The sequence below is a fragment of the Panthera onca genome, chromosome C2 (genome assembly GCF_046562875.1).
Source record: "Panthera onca isolate mPanOnc1 chromosome C2, mPanOnc1 haplotype 2, whole genome shotgun sequence".
NCBI classification, from domain to species: domain Eukaryota; kingdom Metazoa; phylum Chordata; class Mammalia; order Carnivora; family Felidae; genus Panthera; species Panthera onca.
In genome coordinates, this window is record NC_138347.1 from 643,796 (window position 1) to 663,228 (window position 19,433).

The 19,433-nt window shown below is 61.1% G+C and overlaps 1 protein-coding gene across 2 annotated transcripts in view; it reads right to left on the bottom strand.

The window, feature by feature from the left end:
* The window catches only part of COL6A2 (collagen type VI alpha 2 chain), a 32,779-nt gene that overhangs the window by 2,183 nt on the left and 11,163 nt on the right, over positions 1-19,433 (bottom strand). The window contains exons 2-28 of one of the 2 annotated variants that reach the window (XM_060640638.3): positions 15,162-15,301; positions 14,433-15,031; positions 14,153-14,173; positions 13,385-13,450; positions 12,559-12,612; positions 12,432-12,476; positions 12,168-12,194; positions 11,924-11,950; positions 11,796-11,840; positions 11,209-11,262; positions 10,755-10,817; positions 9,899-9,961; positions 9,595-9,684; positions 8,832-8,894; positions 8,173-8,235; positions 7,914-7,976; positions 7,479-7,541; positions 7,141-7,191; positions 6,793-6,828; positions 6,416-6,478; positions 6,065-6,127; positions 5,845-5,880; positions 5,662-5,707; positions 5,289-5,441; positions 4,610-5,062; positions 4,402-4,440; positions 224-1,419 (exon numbers count right to left, since the gene is read on the bottom strand). In XM_060640638.3, the coding sequence (XP_060496621.1) occupies positions 1,124-1,419; positions 4,402-4,440; positions 4,610-5,062; positions 5,289-5,441; positions 5,662-5,707; positions 5,845-5,880; positions 6,065-6,127; positions 6,416-6,478; positions 6,793-6,828; positions 7,141-7,191; positions 7,479-7,541; positions 7,914-7,976; positions 8,173-8,235; positions 8,832-8,894; positions 9,595-9,684; positions 9,899-9,961; positions 10,755-10,817; positions 11,209-11,262; positions 11,796-11,840; positions 11,924-11,950; positions 12,168-12,194; positions 12,432-12,476; positions 12,559-12,612; positions 13,385-13,450; positions 14,153-14,173; positions 14,433-15,031; positions 15,162-15,273 (2,754 nt within the window). In that variant the 5' untranslated portion in view covers positions 15,274-15,301 and the 3' untranslated portion in view covers positions 224-1,123. Of the gene's footprint in view, positions 1-223; positions 1,420-4,401; positions 4,441-4,609; positions 5,063-5,288; positions 5,442-5,661; positions 5,708-5,844; positions 5,881-6,064; positions 6,128-6,415; positions 6,479-6,792; positions 6,829-7,140; positions 7,192-7,478; positions 7,542-7,913; positions 7,977-8,172; positions 8,236-8,831; positions 8,895-9,594; positions 9,685-9,898; positions 9,962-10,754; positions 10,818-11,208; positions 11,263-11,795; positions 11,841-11,923; positions 11,951-12,167; positions 12,195-12,431; positions 12,477-12,558; positions 12,613-13,384; positions 13,451-14,152; positions 14,174-14,432; positions 15,032-15,161; positions 15,302-19,433 lie in introns of those variants that run through there. The other variant, XM_060640636.3, reaches the window with a different exon arrangement.

The window sequence follows — 19,433 nt, forward strand, 5'->3', positions numbered from 1 at the left end:
CCTCTGGGACGTGGGTCCAGGTTTGCTGACCCCTGGGGCCAGGAGCGTGGGGATCCCATCAAGGAGGTTCTGACTCCTGGCACCAACGACCAGGGCCTCAGCCCAGGACCCAGGTTTGGGGCGGCTCTGCGGGCACCGGGCGCCCGCCTGCACAGGGGGCTGCTTCAGTCCAGCCCCCAGCCAGCGGCATGTCGCCCCAGCACATCACTTGCACAGCAACGTGTTCACATTCTTTTTCAGCTTTTATAGAACGTTTAAGATGTGATCACAACATCTGAAGGATGCTCCCCTGGGTGCGTCACCACGCGGTGTGGATGCCAGGCCACCAGCAGGTGGAGCAACGATTGCAGGATTCTTTTTAAAGGAGCTTCTATTAATGACATAGCTTATTTTGGGGGCAGTGCGGATGAAAAGCAGCTTCTGCTTTAAATCCACACAGCCAGGACTTGCTGAAAACGTCTAGCAAGTAGTCTAGGTCCCCCGCGCTCCCAAGTCACTCCCAGCAGAGACACACGTGGGGGGAGGGGAGTTTTCCCCAAGGCATCAACCAGGGAGGTTGACAAAAATGCACAAGGGGTGACCACAGGCAGAAGCTGGAGGGGAAGCTAGGGGTTCTGGGCTTATTTACGAGGCTCTGCTCCTTTCTCTCAATTTTTGGCTAAATAATGGCTCCCCCAAAGATGTCCACATCCTAATCCTGGAGCCTGTGAACATGACCTTATATGGCCCCAAACAAAAACAAAAAACAAAAAACAAAACCAAAAAACCACCGCAGATGGAATTAAATTATGACCTTGAAACTATTCTGGATTCTCCAGTGGGCCCTAAGTGCCACCACAAGCTCCTTATAAGAGGGAGACGGGGCAGTCAGGCTACAAAAGGGACAGGCTCTGTGACAACGGAGGCAGACAGGAGCTGGAGGGGGCAGGAAGGATCTTCCCTGGAACCCCCGGAGGGAGCGTGGCTCTGCCACAGCAGGGTCTTGGATTTTCGGCCTCCAGGCTGAGCGAGAATAGATTTCTGTTGTTTTAAGCCCCTTAGCATGTGGTGGCAGCCACCGGGAGCTAACGCAGCTGGGCCGGGCAGCTCTGGCCAGCCCTGCATGTGGGCAGCCCCTGCGGCTTCAGCAGAGGGCCAGTGCGGTCTCAGGGTCCCCCACAATGTCCCTGTGCACCAGCTTAAACGTGTCAATGAACAGTTCCATCCAGTCCTGCCGCTCGTTGCCTGTGGCGAACTTGGCTCGCTCTGCGGTGTAGACCAGCACGGCCACCAGCCTGGAGTAGGAGGCCGGGTCCTGCGTGAACTCCGTGGCGTTTAGCAACTGTTGGATCAGGGGGATGGTCCTGGGGAAGGAGGCATCCGGGCCCTCTTCCGTGCGGAGGAAGGTGACCGGGGGCTCGCCGCCAGGCCGCGGTCCATCTGCAGGGGCATCCAGAGAAGGCAAGGGGGTGGGATGAGGAGGCGGGAGGCTGCAGCTCCCCCACTGTCAGCACGGGTGCCAGAGCTCACAGGGGACTTGGGGGCCAGCAGCAAAGCGCATTGCCGGGGGGACGGGGAGCAGAAGCACCTTCGGGGTCGCTACAGACCTGGAGACCTGCAAGACTCTTGTACACAAGGTGGCACTGAGGCTTGACCAGTCTCGGGTTGGCTTCTAGCGGCTTGAGGCTGTGCCCCCGGAGGACCCCAGCCCCACTTACAACACCTGACCGAGAAAAGCCAGTGCGGTCGGGAGAGTTTAGTTGGTTCCAGCCCCCACCTGGCGATCGGCAGGGGCGCCCCGGACCCCCTCTCAGAAGAGCTACCAGAAACCTTGCTGTGATAAATCCTCCTTCCTGTGTTGAGGCGCCATCTTCCACTGCCCAGAACTGTCCCCTCACGGACCCGGGGGCTCCGACACGGACACTCGCGGCGTCAGGGCCTAATCTTGTGGACGCCCTTCTCCAGGTGCATGCACCACGGCCTCCTGTCCTAATGTTCCGGGAGTTTCTGTGTCCTCTGGGTAGGTGCCAGGTAGCAAACCCAGGCGGCCCGGTCCCGTGGAGCCCACACCCCCGACACACGCACTGCCCCCCGTGCCTGAACCCCTGCACGCCCAGCCCTAGAGAGTCTCCCGCCTCTGTCCCAGGCGAGTTGGGCTCAGGTCGCCCTGGGGCTCCCGCCCCTGCAGCAGCCGCCCAGACCAAGCTCAGTCTGCACCTCAGCTGGGGTCCAGCTCTGTTTCTCTTTGAAGCTCTCGTGGTTCCGACCCAACCAAGCAAGCTGCTCCCTGGCCTAGGGGTGGCTAGGCCTCTGGGTGGATGGAGCCATTTGGCCCAGAAGGTCAGGGTCAAGCCACAGCCAACAGCATCCACCTAACATCCTGTTTGCGGCCTGGAAATGCCCAGAGGCACACCCAGCCCTCAGGGCGCCAGGGGATGGTTCCCAAGATCTTATCCTATAGTTACATCTGCTTTCTTCCTCTCTGGTCACCGTGTCTAGTATGCTTGGAAATTTTGGTCGCTTTAAAGGATGAGCTTATTTATGACTTTAGCAGAAAAGGTAGGAGAAGATGGAGAAGGGCCTCCCAGGGGGACCACCCCCTTTTACTGCAGGGTCTTGGAGGCTCAGGGGAAGCAAGGTCAGCATCCCAGTGGCCAGTGTTACTCTAACAGCAAAACCAGAGACCTCACAAGAAAGGAAACCGCAGCCTGATACCGCTCATGAACACAGATGCAAAAGTCCCCAACGAATTGTTAGCAAACCAAATGCCACAATATACAAAACAATTTGTACACCACAACCAGATGGGATTTATCCCAGGTCTGCAAGTTTGGCTCACCATCTGAAAATCCATGCCCTCCATCACATTAACATGCTAAAGAAGCTAAGTCACACGATCCTATCCAAACATAAAGAAAAAGCACATGACAAAGCCTTCGCACTGGTTCATGATGGAATCCTCGGTGACAAGGAACAGAGGGACCTTCTCAGCTTGACAAAGAACCTCTACAAAGAACCTCAGCTAACTTCGTACTCAGTGCTGAAAAACTCGAAGCTTCCCTGCCACGGCTGGGGCACGGCGAGAGTGTTGGGCCCTGGCACCAGGGGTGAGGCTCTGGGTTCTGGCCTTCAAGGGGCCAGCCTGATGGGGGGCCCCACCCCAGGACGGGCAGGGCAGGGACACAGTGCGGGGGACGGTCGGCAGCTCCGTGTGGCCTCAGGTCTCAGACAGCTGTGGGTACTGCCTCCAGCCATCGCCAGCTGACTCTGGGGACCCCAGGCCCAGGTGGCGTCCAGAGTGATCCCAGAACTCACATAGCCGTGGTGTGGCCAGAGGTACAACCGTGATGGCCACTTTCTGGGATGTTCTCTGTGAGGGGAAGTGTGGGGACTCCTGCCCCCAACCCAAGACAGTTCCTTCCCTCAGGTTGCCTTTGTGCCTTCAGTCCTGCCCCCTGAGGGGTATACACGCAAGCCCAGAAATGCTGACTTTGCACGGCAGACGTGGACGTGGGTGCAGGCCACGCGTTTCCTAGCTGTGTCCTCTGCTGGACCCGGCAGCATGGCCTCATGTGCCCCCACGGTGGCCCCCACCTCTCCGGGCCGGGTCATGGGAGGATACGGGCCCGGTGCCCGCGGCCCGGCCAGAAGGTGCAGGGCTGGTTCCAGAACCCAGGCTGGTGGGGAGGTCTCCGCCACACCCAGGGCGCCTCCGTGGGCCCCCTGGCCTCAGTCACTGCACAGCTGAGCCTCGGAGGTAGCATCTAGATGCCAGGGGAGCGCGGACGATGCCGTCCTGCCCCTTCCCTGGCCCCACGGGACCCCAGGGACAGCCTCTCTGTGCACCCAGCACTTCAACCTCAAATGCAGCGCGACCGTATCAGGCGAGGACACAGGCCCGAACACAAGCGGGCGCCTGCTTCCAGAGGCAGTGGCTCAGGGCTGTTGGGGCGGAGGCAAGCGGACGGGCCGGCGCCGTGTGGCGCTTCGTGCGTTCACCTCCCGGAGGTGAATCAGCCACTTTGTGGACCGGATCCAGGGCTTCCGCCTGTGGGAGCTGAGATGGCCCTGGGTTGTCTGCTCCTCCCGGAGGGTGGGGATCACAAGGTGACGAGGCTGTGAGTCTGCGCTGGAGACCAGTAGGCTGCCAGCCAAGCGCAGGCCGGGACAGAGCACCTCCCTAACATGTGCCAAATGGGGGTGGGGAGGGGTGGGGTGATGACCGAAGGGCTCCAGATGTCAACCCCCACCCCAGCCCCTCCTCAGACGTGCCAGGGTCCTGGGGCCTCGAAACCACCGGCGTGGGCTGAGACGCCAACCTGCAGGTGTTTTGCCAGGGAGGGGTCCCGCAGCGGCCCCTCCTGCCCAGCACCTGGTTGCTTGCTAGTCTAGGGCAGGGGGCTTGGCGGCGCCCCGAGTTACCTGTTTGGCAGGGAAGGTCCGGGCACACGATCTGAGGGTCTGGGAGCAAGGAAAGGGGCCGAGGGTCCCGGTCAGTCTCTGCTGGGGCCGGCGGGGGCTGGGCTCCCCCACCGCCCGTGGACGCCCCAGCCCCCTCCCCCCTGCCGAGGGTCCTCCTCCCCACCAGACGGACAGGCCCAGGGAAGCGTGTGGTCTGGCCGCTGCTCACCCGGGCACAGGACATCTGCCATGTCATCGATGAACTTCTCGGCAACCAGTTCAGAGAAGAGGGTCATGTTTCGCACCTGCTCCGGCTTGTCACAGGCGATGGAGTACAGGTTCTCGCTCTCGTGCCTCTCGTGGAACATGTCACCAATGCCGATGGCTGTCACCGTGACGTCATGGTTGCACAGCGCCCGCAGGTTGAGGTCGTCGTCCCGGGGGTCGTGGCGGCCGTCCGTGATGACCACCGCGAACACGCGGGTCTTCTGGCGCCGGCTCTCCTTGATGAGCTTGTTGTAGGCGAACTTGAGGGCCGAGGGCGTCCAGGTGCCCCCGGCGATCCACTCCAGGTTCTTGACGGCCTCCTTGAAGCTGGACAGGGAGTCGATGCGCTCGTCATCCAGCTGGATGGCTTCGAAGGTGCCCTTGTGGCTGTACTGCACCACGCCCACGCGGGTTCCTGCGGCAGCCAGACACAGGCATGAAGGTGTCACCGCCTTGCGTGGCTCGCCACCCTCAAGCGGAAACTTGGGGACCCTGGGCAGAGCTGAGACCCCCTCCCTTGAATTTCTGTCTGTCCACCGACTCTCGTGATGGGACCTCAGGGCTTCCGGCCTGCCTGGCCTCCCTGCCCGTGAGTGGGACCTCCTGACTCCCCACCCGCCCCAACCGCGGGCGCAGCTGACCGGTCTCTGACTTGGGGTCCTTGGCAATGGCCCCCAGCCTGTTGACCACGTTGATGACAAAGTTCTTTTCCAGGGTGAAGTTGGTGTAGCCGATGCTCTCGGAGCTGTCGATGACGAACACCACGTCCAGGGCCCCACACCGCTTCTCGCAGTCTGGGGGTCGGGGGCAGGGTCAGTGGGAGAGGCAGGTGGCTGTGTGCACTGACCCCAGGCCCTGGGAGACACGCCCACGGTGCACAGCCAGGCGCGCAGGGGGACACGGTGACCCTGAGGGGGAGGGCGCGACCCAGACAGAGGACCCTGACCCCTGGACGAGGGCCCCCCAGGGACACGAGTAGCCCAGCTCCTCCGCCGCGTGGGGACCAAGACTCACCGCAGCACCCGCATGTCTCCCTCACGTAGGTCATGACGTCGCACTCCTGCGACACAGGGGGGTCAGCCCCGGAGCAAGAAAACAAGTGCTCGCTGACCTCGGCCTCTGACCTCATCCCCGCCGCCCTTGCTTTCCCATTTCAGGAGGGAGGGGAACACCATTCCATCCCCACCTGACACTTACCGTGAGGCCGGGGTCTCCAGGGGGGCCGGGCTCTCCCTGGAGGAGGAAGGATGACAGTGAGGGGTGGTCCCTGTCTGGGCCGAGGCTGGGCAGCCCCCCACACGCTGTGCACCGACCGCACGGGTCCGCCACCGGCACAGCCCCGAGGTCTGGGGTGCACGCTGGCTGGGCTGGCCCAGGGCTGTGGCCTGAGCGCTGGAGGGACCAGCCACTGACCTACCTCGGGTCCTGGGGCTCCTTTTGGCCCCCGCAGGCCGGGCTCACCAGGGGGACCGGGATCCGCCTGAGGAGGGAGAAGGGCAGGCGGGTGGCAGCCTTGACCCTGGCAGGCCTACAGCCCCCTGCACCCCCTGTCCCTGCAGCCCCCATGCACTCTCAACCCCTGCACCCCTCTGTACCCCCAGCACCCCCCCCCCCCGTAGCCCCCGGCACCTCCCCTGAATCCTCCTGCACTCCTGGCCCTTGTAGGCCCCGGAAGCCCCCTGCACTCTCAGCCCCTGCAGCCCCCTGCACCCCCTGCACCCCCTGCACCCCCCGGCACCTCCCTGCACCCCTGGCCCTGAGTACTTACAGGCTCACCCTTCTCGCCCTTCCTCCCGGGCTCTCCTTTGGCACCAAAGTCACCTCTGCTCCCCTGAGACACGGGACACTGGTCAGCCAGGGGTGGGGAGCTGGGCACTGCCTCCACCCCCAGCCAAGACCTCCAGGGCGTCTGCGGGGGTGCAGCCTGCTTTTGTCGGGAAGAGCCTGTGCCTGGCAGTCGGGTTTGCTGCTGGGCCACTTCACATGGCATCTCAGGAGAGATGCGGTTTTCCGTCTGACGGAGACTAGCGCGTGGCAGTTACCACCATGCAGAGCTCAGCACGGGAAGCTCGTTGGTGGCCGAGTGGGAGGGGAGGGGCATGCAGGCCACCCCACGGTGGGCGCGGAGTGGGCCTCGGTACGTACCTCAGGGCCTCGAGGACCAGGCTCGCCTTTGTCTCCCTGGGAAGCAAGCACAGGTCATGGTCACGGAGCCTGAAGGGCTGTCCCTCGGGCGGGCGGCTGGTTTTCCCGGGGACCCACAGATGTTTGGAAGCCCCCACCCCCACCCCCCACGCCTTATGGTCTCAGGTGTCACAACCTGTATAAAGCCATGGGGCTGAAGGTGAGTGCCATGGCAGCTGCACCGGGTCTGGGACGATTCCGGGGGCCCTGCCCCTGCCAGGTGACCCTGTGCCCACTCCCCTCACCTTGTCCCCGGGAGGGAGGCCCTTGCAGGAACTAGCGGGCCCCCAAACCCATGCCAGGACTTACAGGCGTTCCTCGGGGTCCTGGGTAGCTGAATCCAGGCCTGCCGGGGTCTCCCTGCGGGACGGGGAGGCCGGTCAGGGAGGGTCCAGTGGGAAAGGAAGACACCGGGCTGGCAGGGACCAAGGATGAGGGCGGAGGGGGCTGGGCTGCTGGCCCGGTGGGGGGCAGCCATGCGTGCAGGGCCCCGCCTGGGGAAGGACGTGCTACCCCCCAGGGCGAGAACAGCGGGGGCTGCCCGGCCCCCTCATGTCCCCCACACCAAGGGGGCCGGGACTGGCACACTCCCGGCCGCCTCACTCTAGAGCTGAGGCTGGTCCTGTCCAGCAGGGTGTGGGGGGTACCTTGGGACCAGGCTGTCCTGACTCTCCACGGGGACCAGCGTCACCGGGGTCTCCCCGAGATCCCTGAGGGCAGAGAGAAAGCGGAGTCAGCACAGATGGGGACTGCTCAGCTCCAGCAACACTGCCCTTCTGGGGGGACCGGGCGCCCTGAGCTTTACGGCCCGCCTCTTCTTCCACGTGCCGCAGCCTGGCCCCCAGACTCCACACCCTGTCTCCCCCTGGCTGCCTCCCAAATGATAAAGCTGGACGCCTCAGGGCAGGGCATCCGTGTGAGGTGCACAGTGGCTCTCGTCCCCCCACTGTGCTGCTGTCCGAATGGGTCATGGAGACAGTGTCCTGCCTGGGAACAGTGTCCTGAGGACAGGAGGACCCAAGTGGCATTACAGGGTGGGGGCCCCAGAACCGCAGGGCCCTCCCAGGTGTCCCGCTGCTGACCTTCTTCCCGGGCTCTCCGAGAGCCCCCTGAGGGCCTCTGGGTCCAGGCAAGCCTCGGTCTCCCTGAAAAGAAATCGGATGAGGGCACCTCAGAGACCCCGCTGTTGATCACTGCAGATTAGGCAGGGATGGTGGGGGGGGGAGGTTCCTCCTGCTCTCCAAGAGGTCCTGGGCAGAAGAAGGACAGGGGGTCCCAGTTCCCCCCCCTCCAGCCGGGGAGCTGGGTGCCTGCCCTGGGAGGATGAGTGGCCTCACTTACCTTGGCTCCTTTGTTGCCAACCTCTCCAGCCAGACCCCGGGGCCCCTCAGGGCCAGGGTCTCCCTGTTGGAAGAGAGGCCCAGTTAGCCTGGGCATGTGGAGGGGCAGGGGAGAGGAGGGGATCATTTAACTTCCTGGAGGGGAGGATGCCAGATTATGGCAGGTTTCGCTGGAACAGCAGCCCTGCTCATGCAGGTTCATGCACCAGGATAGGGACTACCACCCATTTCCCAGAGGAGGAAGCCCCTCCTTCAAGCCCTTGACCCAGGTCTTGTGGGATACGGTCAGCCCTCGGATTTTACCACAAAGACAAAGACATCCTGAGTTAGCTACAGGAGTGTGTGTGTCTGCAGTCGAAAGCTGTGGGGTGGAGCGGTGCGAAGCCTGCACAGCTGTGCATGTCACTCATGAAACTGGCTTTATCCTGCCCACGCTCCTCGGCAGGGCTTGTGGGTGGGGATGACCTGCCTCCTGTTTTCTGAGAACCTGTAGGAGGTGCCTCTGCCCCCACCAATGGCCAGGACCCAGGGGTCACTTTTGTTTTCCCGGGTGAACCATGGTGGGGGGATGTTGGTTGTCCGTTGTCCCATGGCCCTGTCGACACCACGGTGAGACGCTGGTGCAGACTCAGCCAACAGCTGCCCTTCTCAGACACTCACCTTCTCACCCTTGGGGCCGTCACCGCCCGGGCTGCCCTTGGCTCCTGGGTCCCCTCTGCGCCCCTGCAGAGAACAGGGGAGGCCTTGGTGGTAGGGCCATGTGGGGCCTCCACTCTCTGCTCTCCACACTTGGACATGGACTTTGGGGGAGGGGCCTTGGTCATCTGTTGGGTAAGTTTCGTTGTACCCAAGGATTTAGGAAATGAGGAGTTCCTGATCAGCTCGTAAGACCTAGTCAATTAGGAGTTTTAGTTGATGTGACTGGGGCCCAGCTTGGACCAGCCATCAGCACGGTCACTCTGTTCACTTCTGGGCGAGGCCAGTCCTCGGGATGTGTCCCCTCTGAGGGTCAGGCTGGGACCAGGTCCCATTCGACCTGCAGTAGACATGAGGGGACAGCTGGGCGGGGTCACCGTGAGGGACCCACAGGGTGCACGCCTGCGTGTAGGTTCAGCCCTCGGAGTGTCTCCCTGGGAGGGCACTGCGGGGACACCAGGCCCGTTCCCAGGCAGCGGAGCCTGGCCAGTAGGGGTCTGGCCCTGCCTGAGTGCTACCGCAGGCGGTCTGTTGCGCCAGGGGGCAAGGGGCACACGAGGAGCAGCTGGAGGATGCAGGGCGCAAAGAGGCCCCAAGCAGGGTGTGGGGGGTGCCCCTGCAGGCGGGGCTGGGCGGGCGGGCCGGACCCAGAGGGAACAGCCCACACTGGCCGGCCGCCACTGACCTCTGGGCCCCAGGGGTCGGTGGGGGAGGAGCGTGAACTCACAGGCTCGCCTTTGGGTCCTCGGGGGCCAGGCCCGCCCTTGGCTCCTTTCACACCGGGACTTCCGGGGGCCCCGTTGTTGCCTTGATACCCCTGCGGAGAGGAGACACGTGAGCCACGGCAGGGAAGGGCCCCGCTGAGCGTCCTCACTCCACAGCCCGGCCACCGTCCGGTGGGTGTGGGGGGCCCCAGTCACCCGGCAGCGTGCGCAGAGCACAGGGCCTTCCTGCGCTCCCTGCTCTGTGCCGGCGGGCGCGGCTGCTGTCTGGCTGCAGCGGGAGAGTGGGGACCCGCCAGGGGCACTTGCCTTGCTGCCTTTGGCCCCGTTGTCTCCTGGGGGTCCTCTGCGTCCTGGGCGGCCAGCATCTCCCTGGCAAAGTTTGGAGAGATCAGTTTCCCATCCCTCGGACGCTGGCAACAGGGCAGGACCCTGCTCTCGAGGGGTGGGCCCCGCACGGCCGCGCGGGCGAGTTCGCCAGACATGGGCCTGGCGAAGGGCTGTCCTTCCTGCTCCTCCGGCGGCCTGGGCAGCCAGGAGGGTGGACGCAGAACACCCGCAGGAGCTGAGAGCTTTCCAGAGGGGGCCCGGAGAGGTCTGGGAGGGGATTGGGCTTGTTGCTGTGGCCATCGGGGCACCGCAGAGCTGAGCCAGGATACACGGTCCTAAGCTGGCCATGGACTGCTACCGTTCCGGGCAGGGCACTCCGTGGCCCCCTGTGTGAGAGCACTGCCAGGGCGTGGGTGTCCCATGACCCCCTGGGCGTGGGCACCCCGCAACCCTCCTGAGTGTGAGCACCCCATAACTTCCCTGAGTGTGAGTACCCCACAGCCCCAGGGCGCAGGTACCCCGTGATCCCCTCCCGAGTGTGAGTACCTCTGACTCCCAGTGTGAACACCATACACCCCATGGACATGGGCACCCCTTGACCCCTCTGGAGGCCGGCACCCCGTGACCCTCTTGAGTGTGAGCGCCCCACACCCCCTGGACATGGGCACCCTGTGACCCCTCAGGCAGGGTACTCCCAGGCCTCCTGCCTGACAGCCGGTTTGCAGGGACAGGCCCTCTCGGCCAGGCTGCCTCTCCCCGGGGCCTGGTGCTGCAGGTGGGGAGAGGGCCACTGGGTCTGTCGTGGAGGGCCTGCCACCTTGGCCAGGCAGCCTACCTTGGTGCCCTGGTCCCCTTGCTCCCCAGGGCTGCCGGCATCGCCTGCGTATCCATCGGGGCCCTGCAAGACAGGATGATAGGGCTGTCCTGGCTCCTGCCCCAAGCAGTGCCGGGGTTTCCCGGTCAGCTCGGGGCTGGCTGGGGGAGGGCGGCAAACACCCCACTATCTGGATTGAGTGCTCTGCCTGGGTCTCCGCTGCCAGAACCCTCCGTCAGGACTCTGAGAAGTAGCCGCCCTTGACCTCCCCCAGAATTCCCTGAGGTTATTCCCTCCTGTGTGACCACAGCCTCAGCTGAACCCTGGGTGGGAGTCAGGTACAAGCAGGAGAGGGGCTGAAGGAAGGGTCCGAGCTTCCTTGCTGCAGCTCGAGGGGCTGGCCACCACCCTGCCCACCCCGCCGGGTACCCAGAGCCAGGGGCTTAACCCGAGGAGGAACACAAGCTGGGCTTACCCGACTCCCGGGGTCTCCCTTGCAGCCAGGAGGCCCAATGCGCCCCAGTTTGCCCTGGAGGAGAGGAGGGAAGAGGAGGGGAGGGGAGGGGAGGGGAGGGGAGGGGGAGGGTGCTTCAGGGAGGTGTACCAATCATGGGTGTATGCACAGGTGCGGTCTGTGCGGCTTCCACACCCACGGGCACACAGCTGTGTTTCAGCGGCTCGACTGCACGGGGGCATTTCTGTGGGGTGATGGTGAGTCCCTGGGTCATAGCCAGAACAGAGGGTCCGAGTGCCTCTCCCTGTGCCCACACGTGTGCATGTGCGCAGCCTGCCAGGTGGGCCAGATCTGGAGCACAGGGTGGGTCCTCGGGAACAAATGTCCACTGGCTCTGTCGGTGTTATTCGTCCCGTGTCCACTGGATAGGTGCCACTGGGACCCATCAAGCTACAGGCTGTGGGCAGTGGCCAGTGGGGCCCAGAGGCCTGGCCCTAGGTAAGAACCTGAGGGTCTCCCGGAGGCTCGCTTACCCCCATACGTCGGAAACACCGATATGCACCTGCACTCCCGCCCAGCCCAGGGAGGGCGCCCCAGATGCACTCTACCTTCTGTCCATCCGTCCCGTTCTTGCCAGCCAGGCCAGGGGCCCCCTGGAGGGAGAGGTGTGATCATCAACCTGGGAGCAGCAGGAGGGTGGGGCACCCGGCCCGCCCGGCCTGCACAGCCAGCTTACCTTCCGCCCGTCAGCTCCAAATTCACCCTGCGCAGGAGGAAAGTGAGGTGGGTCAGTTAGGCGCCTTCAGCATCACAGACACCGCTGCCTCAGGGGCCCAGGTCTGCCTTGGACCAAAGAGGCCAGAAGGGCCCCCGAGAGGGCCGCTCGTGGCATGACGACGGGTCCCGTGCCCTGATGCGGGCCACAGGCTCGCTGACAGACGCTGCTGGGGGCTGGGGCCGTGGCTGTGTCAGAATCTCACCTTCTCTCCTTTGAAACCAGGAACACCCTGAGGTTGGAAGGAAAAAAGAGCAGCATTACCGTGGGGTGTGAGCTGCACCCACGGGCTCAGGGGAACAGCGGCTGGGTGTCAGCCTCGGGCGGGGTGCTCGATTCGGGGACGACTTCCAAAATATCGAGATGCTTCACTTCTTGCGTTGGGGGTGGAGAGGGTGGCCAGCTCCACCTGACCCAGGCTTGTCCCCACGTCCCACTGGCCACGGGGGCAGGGCGGGCAGCAACTTGCCTTGGGTCCCGGGAATCCAATGGGGCCTTCGATGCCTGGATCTCCCTGTGGAAAAACAGAGGCCACAGCTATAACCCCAGTCCTGGAGAAGCGCGGCCGACGGGGAAGGGGTGGGGAGGACACTCACCTGTCGTCCTTTCTGCCCAGGCTCTCCTGGCTCACCCATGTTGCCCTTGGCACCCTAAAAGCAGATGATGGAAAAAGGGATAAACTAAGGCAGAAAGAGGACAAGAGACTGCAGGAAGCAAGAGGGCAGAGGCTTCTGTACTGCTGTGTCCTGTTTTGGGGCTCCTCTGTGGCTCCACAGAGGCCAGCTGTGGTCCCTGAGGCAACTTCTAGCCACCCGTACCCGGGAGGACCACGGTGGCCAGAGCTGTGGCCATATCCATGCCTGGGCACCACCACCCAGGAGAGAGGGCAGTGGGAGTGTTTAGCCGGAGGCCTGGTGGACGTGTGTCTACATCTCTACTGGTTTAAGCAGCTCCCTTAGAAAAGGCGAAAACCCGAGGCTACGTGGTAACAACTTCCCCATAACTGTGTCTCTGGGTGGGGGGCGCTCAGCCCCCCGAGGCTTCCCTCCCTCCTCGGCCTTTATCTATAACCTTTGACGTGAACTAGTGGTACTTCTGATACCCTGGTAGTGAGTGTTGTAAGAAAAATGGAAACCTGCCTATTTGACAGATGGCGGAAGTGCGTGCTTTGCATGAATTAGCAACCGCGTCACTACAGAAGCCTGCTTCCGGTTTCGCCGACATGCTCGAGCAGGCTGCTTTACCAACCTCAGTACTAACAGAACTGTTCCTACTTTTCTCAAAACGCCATTTAAAAGGACGTAGATAAAAACTGAATTTTGGTACTTCTAAGGTCAGAAGCGTTGAGGCCATTCGAGGTGTGGTTGGTCCTAAATTTGGAGCTGAAGAGGCCAGGCCCGGGGGGCCGTGCAGGCGTCTTACCTTCTGTCCGCGGTAGCCCTTGGGGCCGGGAGGCCCGGGGATCTCCAGGCAGCTCACCTTGTAGCACTGAAACAAGAAGCAAGCGGCGTCCAGTAAGGCCCGGGTGGGAGGCCCACCGGGGGGCGGGTCGTGGCGAGCACGGGCTGGAGGCAGGAGCGGACTCGGGAGGTGCCTGGGAAGCCCAAGCCCACACACACTCTGGTCACGTTTGGGAAAACCGAGGCTGGGTTAAACAATGTCTGATCGTAGCCACTTATGCCTGCGTGTCAAACCACCGTGTTTGTGAGCAGCTGTTCTAGGAAGGGGCGTGTTTGCGGGAACCTCGCAGAGTGGGAAGCAACCATTCCGGGCTGTGAGCTGGCGCTGAGGACGCACAGGGACAGGGGAGTGTCAGAGCTGAAGGTCCAGAGCCACACGGCACACGAGCCCCCTGCCTGTCCTGCTGGCCTGGCTCAGGTGGACAGAGCCCACCAGCGTGGAGGGCGACCCTGAGCCTTGGTCCTCGTGGTGTGTGCTTGGTGGTGACCCTAATGCCCACCCCCGGGTTTAAACAGCCTGGTTTTGGACAGGAGCCCTTCATGCAGACTTAAGAGTCTCAGGCCCAAACGTGGAGCAGAGGGGCCGTGCTGCCTGGCCTCCGCTTGTCTGTCCTAGACGCCGGGGAGCACCAGGGGGCTGGCACAGGGGTAGTGCCTCCTGGGTCAGCGCCTCAGAGGCCCAGCGAGCAGCACCGGGCCAGGGCTGGCAGGAACGGAAAACGTCTCTCACCTCTCCATAGGCTTCATGTTTCTGCAGGAAAGACAGAGAAACCCTGCTTAGCTGAAGCTGCAGGTGGGGCAGCATCGCATCTGGGTGGGAACACAGCACACTGGGGCAGGGGGAGACCCTGCCCGGGCTTACCCTCTCCGGATGCTTCCCTCACAGATGGGTAAACTGAGGCCCGGACCAGTGTATGGCCCGCCACCGTCCCGGGTAAGTGGGTCCCAGGGCTCTGGCCCCCACCGTCCCCTCCTGGTGCCCCGCGGGTTAGGGTCAGGGAGCAGCTCACCATGACCTTGATGATGCGGTTGATGGTGTCCTGGTCGATCTCCGAGTCGGGCTGCATGGTGGTGTAGTTGTTGCGGTAGAGCTCCAAGGGCATGCTGGCGATGTCCCGAAGGCCCTGCTCGTTCAGCAGGTTCTGCCTGGGGGCCACGGCGAAGAGCCGGATGCCCTCCTCGCGGGCCCTCTCGGCCTGCAGCTTGATGCCCCCGCACGGGCTGCCGGTGACGTGGCCGTCGGTGATGACCACCGCGAAGTTGACCGCGCCCTTGCTCTTGTGCTGCCGGATCTCCTGGGTCATGTTGGCCAGTGCGCAGTCGGTGAAGGTGCCCCTGCGGAAGGACTGGATGCCCTGCAGGCTCCTGGTGAAGGAGGCCCGGTCGCTGTCGGGCGGGCTGAACACCTCCACCAGGTCGGAGAAGTGCAGGCCGCCGTAGCGCCAGCTCAGGACCACCTGGTCCAGGTAGGCCTCGTCCTGCAGCTGGCTGGTGAACTGCTTCACGAACTGCCGCATGTGGTCGAGCAGGCTGTCGGTGGGGGACTGCATGGTGATGCTCTCCGACGTGTCCAGCACGAAGTACACGTTGATGGGGCAGTCGGCCTTCTCTGGGGGGGCGGGGCACGCGTCACCGGCCCGCCCCGGTGGAGGGAGGCCCCGTGCCCGCGGGTTCCTGGCCCTGCCCCCACAGCGGCCCCCTGCTGCCCACCCCGGGCCCCGGCCCCCCGCGGCCAGTACCTGGGCAGTGGTTTCTGTCAGAGGTGCCGGGGCTGATGAGCTCCTGCTGCTGGGCACGGGGGGTCCCCAGGAGCCCCCAGAACAGGAGGGCGGAGCAGGGGCCCCGGAACATTTTGGTAGCACCCGTGCACTCTGATGTCCTGCAACAGGGAGGAGCGGCCACTGCAGACGGCGCTCGCGGCTCGTGCCGCTGCGCCCCTGCGGGCCCCTGGGGCCCTCCTCCCCAGGCGGTGGGAGCGGCCGGCGCGTGGGCTCAGGGAGACGCCCTCTTCCCTCGCCCTAGGTGGGGGCAGGCCGCACACATTTAGTGGGCTAAGAGACTGCGAGCTTTGGGCTTGATTCTGGGTGGATTCAGACGCTCCTGTCCGCCCTGCGGGGCTGGGTGCACTAGGCAGATGGCGCGTTCTCGGAAACTGACGTGCCAGTGGCAGGCGTGGGTGACAACGAGCATGGTGCAGGGGGCCTGGGGGCGGGCAGGGCAGAGGGGTCAGTTGGGGTGACTGGGAGGAGGGGTAGCAGGGGAGGGGAGGAGAGGCCCAGGCTGGGGCAGGGTGGCCTTGGCAGTCAATGCCAGCCATCCAGCTGACCCCACGCTCACAGACCGGGGGGGAGCGGCCTTGGGATGGGGTGGGGGGGATGAGAGGCAGACAGGCCTAGGGGGCTGGCAGGCGGTGAGTGCCAGGGTCCCGCTCTGTTGAGGGGACAGTGGCGCTGGATGGCGGGGAGTCCTTCCCCAGTGCGGCTCACCGTGTCCTGTCAGGTCTTCGTGGGGACCGAGGCTTCCCTGCTGTTCGCTGCCCCTTGCAACCAGACAGATGGGGAGAGGGCCTGGGGCACGGGTGGGTGGCTGGGTGGCCTCTGGGGACCAGGAGGGAGAGGAAGGGGCTGGTTCTGGCGGGATTCGCACAACCTGGGTCACATAAACGCCTTGCTGCCTTTCAGAGCCCCACAGCAGAGGGCGGACACCACAGAGAATGCTGCCCCAGCAGGGACTCCTGGCCTGCCAGTGGGGAGCACTGGTGGGCTGGGCCCTGGGGGCAGTTGGTGTAGTTTCCCTGGTGATGCCCCTCAGTGCATCACCTCTTTTGAGCGGAGGTGGATTTGGGTGGGGGGCAAGTTTAAGGTTCAAGGTCGCTTGGGTTTACGGTAAGAGGGGCTGGTCCTGGTAAAGTTAGGCGTGAACAGGACATGGCCCTGCCTCCCCAGCAAAGGTCATGGTCAGGTCAAGAGGCCATGACCCTGCAGGCAGAGGCTGTCACCCAGCAAGGCGGTGACGACTGCCCAGACTAAAGCAAGCCCAGTGGGCGTGCCAGGGAATCCAGGGGAGCTTCCTGCATGGGGTGCTGGATGTGCCCAGACTGAGGGGACTGGCTGGAGGAAGGCGAGCTCCTGGCTGAGGGAAGGCTCATTCAGGGAGGGCTGGGGGCAGCCCCTGGCTGAGGCGCGGGTCAGAAAGGTGGTGTGAGGGGCAAGCGAGGGGCTTCCCGAAGAACCCGGAAGCCGGAGGAAGTCAGGCCAGGCCGCATCAGTCAGAGCAAAGAGGTCCAGAGCCATCAACCACCGGTGACGGCCGCTGTGGTCGCTGTGGGACCTTGGCAGGGCAGGGTGGGAGCTGGGCAGGGCTGAGCACTGGGATGCGGGTGCAGCTCTGTCCTCTACGGCCCTCGCCCTGCTGCCCCCAGCCGGGGAGCCTTGAGTCCCATCCTGTCCTGTCTGCTATGGGAGGGGAGGGGTTGCTGAAGGACCGGGGGTTCTGTGCCCCGCTCGGCCCCGCTCTCCATGGGTGCACACACGCTGCACAAACCGCACATATCACACACACCCACACACGTGCTACCCCACACACAATCAATTAAAAGAGGCGCCCGTAATAAGGTGTTCTGGTGAAAAATCTTACTCTCAAATGAAATGAAGAATTACAAAAGTCATCTACACAGGAGAAAACACAATAGCAGCAACAAAATACGTAAAGGACCTAAAGGGAAGAGTTATTTTGGTGTGTGGTGGGCAGCCTCCGGGGGGGCCGATGACTCCTGCCTCCTGGATCTCACGCTCTTCTGAAATCCTCACGCACTCAGCTGTCACTGGCCTGTGTGAGCTGTGGACAGTGTGTGACTTCCAAGATGAACTCACAGAAGGCATCACGGCTGGTGCCCGGCCCTCTCCCGGGTTACCCACTGGAAGGACGCCAACCGCCATAACATGAAGACACTCACGCGGCCTCTGCAGAAGCCCACGAGGGAGAACCGAGGCCTCCAGCCAACAGCCAGGTGAGCGAGCCACTGCAGAAACACATCCTCAGCCCAGTCAAGGCTTCATGTGGGCGGAGCCCTGGCCAATTCCCTGACTGTGACGGCAGCTCATCAGGGACCCTGGGCTAGAATCACCTGGCCAAGCCATTCCTGCATTCCTGACCCAAATAAACTATGGCATAGCAAACGCTCACTGTTTTAAAGCCCTAAGTTTGGAGGTAATTTATTACACAGCAATAGATAACTAATTAAGGCATCAAACTTTTCCTCCACAATATTATAGACAGAAAAACAATGAGACCGTAACTGCAGAGTTTTGTGAAGAAACTAAAATGAACCAAAGATGTCTGTCTAGTCAACCTAGCTTTATGTAAAAGATAAAAGTTTCAGATGTGCAGGGGCTCACCTACATACCATTTCTAAAAAAATTCTGCAGACAACAGAGAAATGAGTAAGAGTAAGTGAGAGAGCAAAGAAACCTGAGAAATACAGTAAAATATAAAAAATGAAGGAAAAAAGGGCCAGAAAGCACAATTAAATGCCAGAAACATCACATGGGCCAGTTGGGACAATATATGTGGATGCTTTAAATTCTTCCGTTAAAGACAAATATTCCCACACACCCCCATGTTTGCAAGAGCAGGATCAACAACGACCAAACTATAGAAAGAGCACAGATGCCCACTGGCTGATGGGTGGATAAAATAGATGCGGTTTCTGTACACAATGGAATATTACTGAGCCATCAAAAAGAATGAGATCTTGCCATTTGCAACAACACGGAAGGAGCTAGAGAGTGTTACGCTAAGTGAAATAAGTCAGTCAGAGAAAGACAAATATCATATGACTTCACTCATATGTGGCATTTAAGAAACAAAACAAACAAAGGGAGTAAAAAAGAGATAAACCTAAAAACAGGCTCTTAATATAGAGAGCAGACTGATGGGTACCAGAAGGCAGGTGGATGGGGGATGGGTGAAATAGGTGACGGGGATGAAGAGGTACAAACTTCCAGTTAGAAAATAAACGAGTCATGGGGATGGACAGCGCAGCATGCGCTTCCATGATAACGTCGCGTGGTGACAGGTGGTGACCACGCTAACGGGGTGGGGGAGGGATACGGCTGAATGTATAGAATTGTCGAATCACTAGGCCGTACACCTGAAAGTAATCTAGTATTACGTGTCAATTATACTCAATAAAAAAAGAGAGAAAAGAAAAGAAAAATATTCTTAAATTGGATCAAACAATGAAACCTGTCTGATGAGGTTTACACGGGAGTGACACTAGATGGACTGTCACAGATGGTGCAGAGAAACTCAGGGCAGGTGAGCACAGAGAGGAAGACGGTGGGGCCACATCGTGGGGCCGGTCTAAATTGAGACAGAAGGGTGAGGGATGGCGCCAAGAAAAAAATAAAGGCTGCTATCTGATAATGAGTCTATCGGATTTCGTAGCACAAAATTATATACAGCAAAGTGGTGAAAAATCAAAGAAAAAGCTGACAAGCCAGTTATTAATAGAAGACTTTAACTCAGCTTTCAAAGTTCTTGATAGATCACATAAACAATAACAAAAAAGAGGATCTGAATGTCATGTTTTGTAAAACTCTGGTAGTAACAAGTATGGAATATGTATTTTCTAAACATTAGGATTTGGATAATGTGCATAGAACAGACACACACGTACCTAGATCTATCTTGGAAACCTACAAGTAGGGAATGTATGTTCTTTTAAAAGTTTTAGAAAATTCATTTCTAGAACGACCACAAATCAGCTTTAATTAATTTAAAAAACAATTAGAAATTGTAAGGATCAAATTCTCTGAACCACAATGCAAAACCAGTCACTAGTAAGACACACACACAAAAATATTAAAGCATCTGGAAATTTAAAAAATTCTCTCTTGCTAAAACGACATAGGAATTAGTGACAACAGTGTTATGTATCAAAACAAATATTAGAAGGTCAAAGCTGTAACTTCAGGACAATATGTAGCCTTAGATGCTTTATGTTGTAA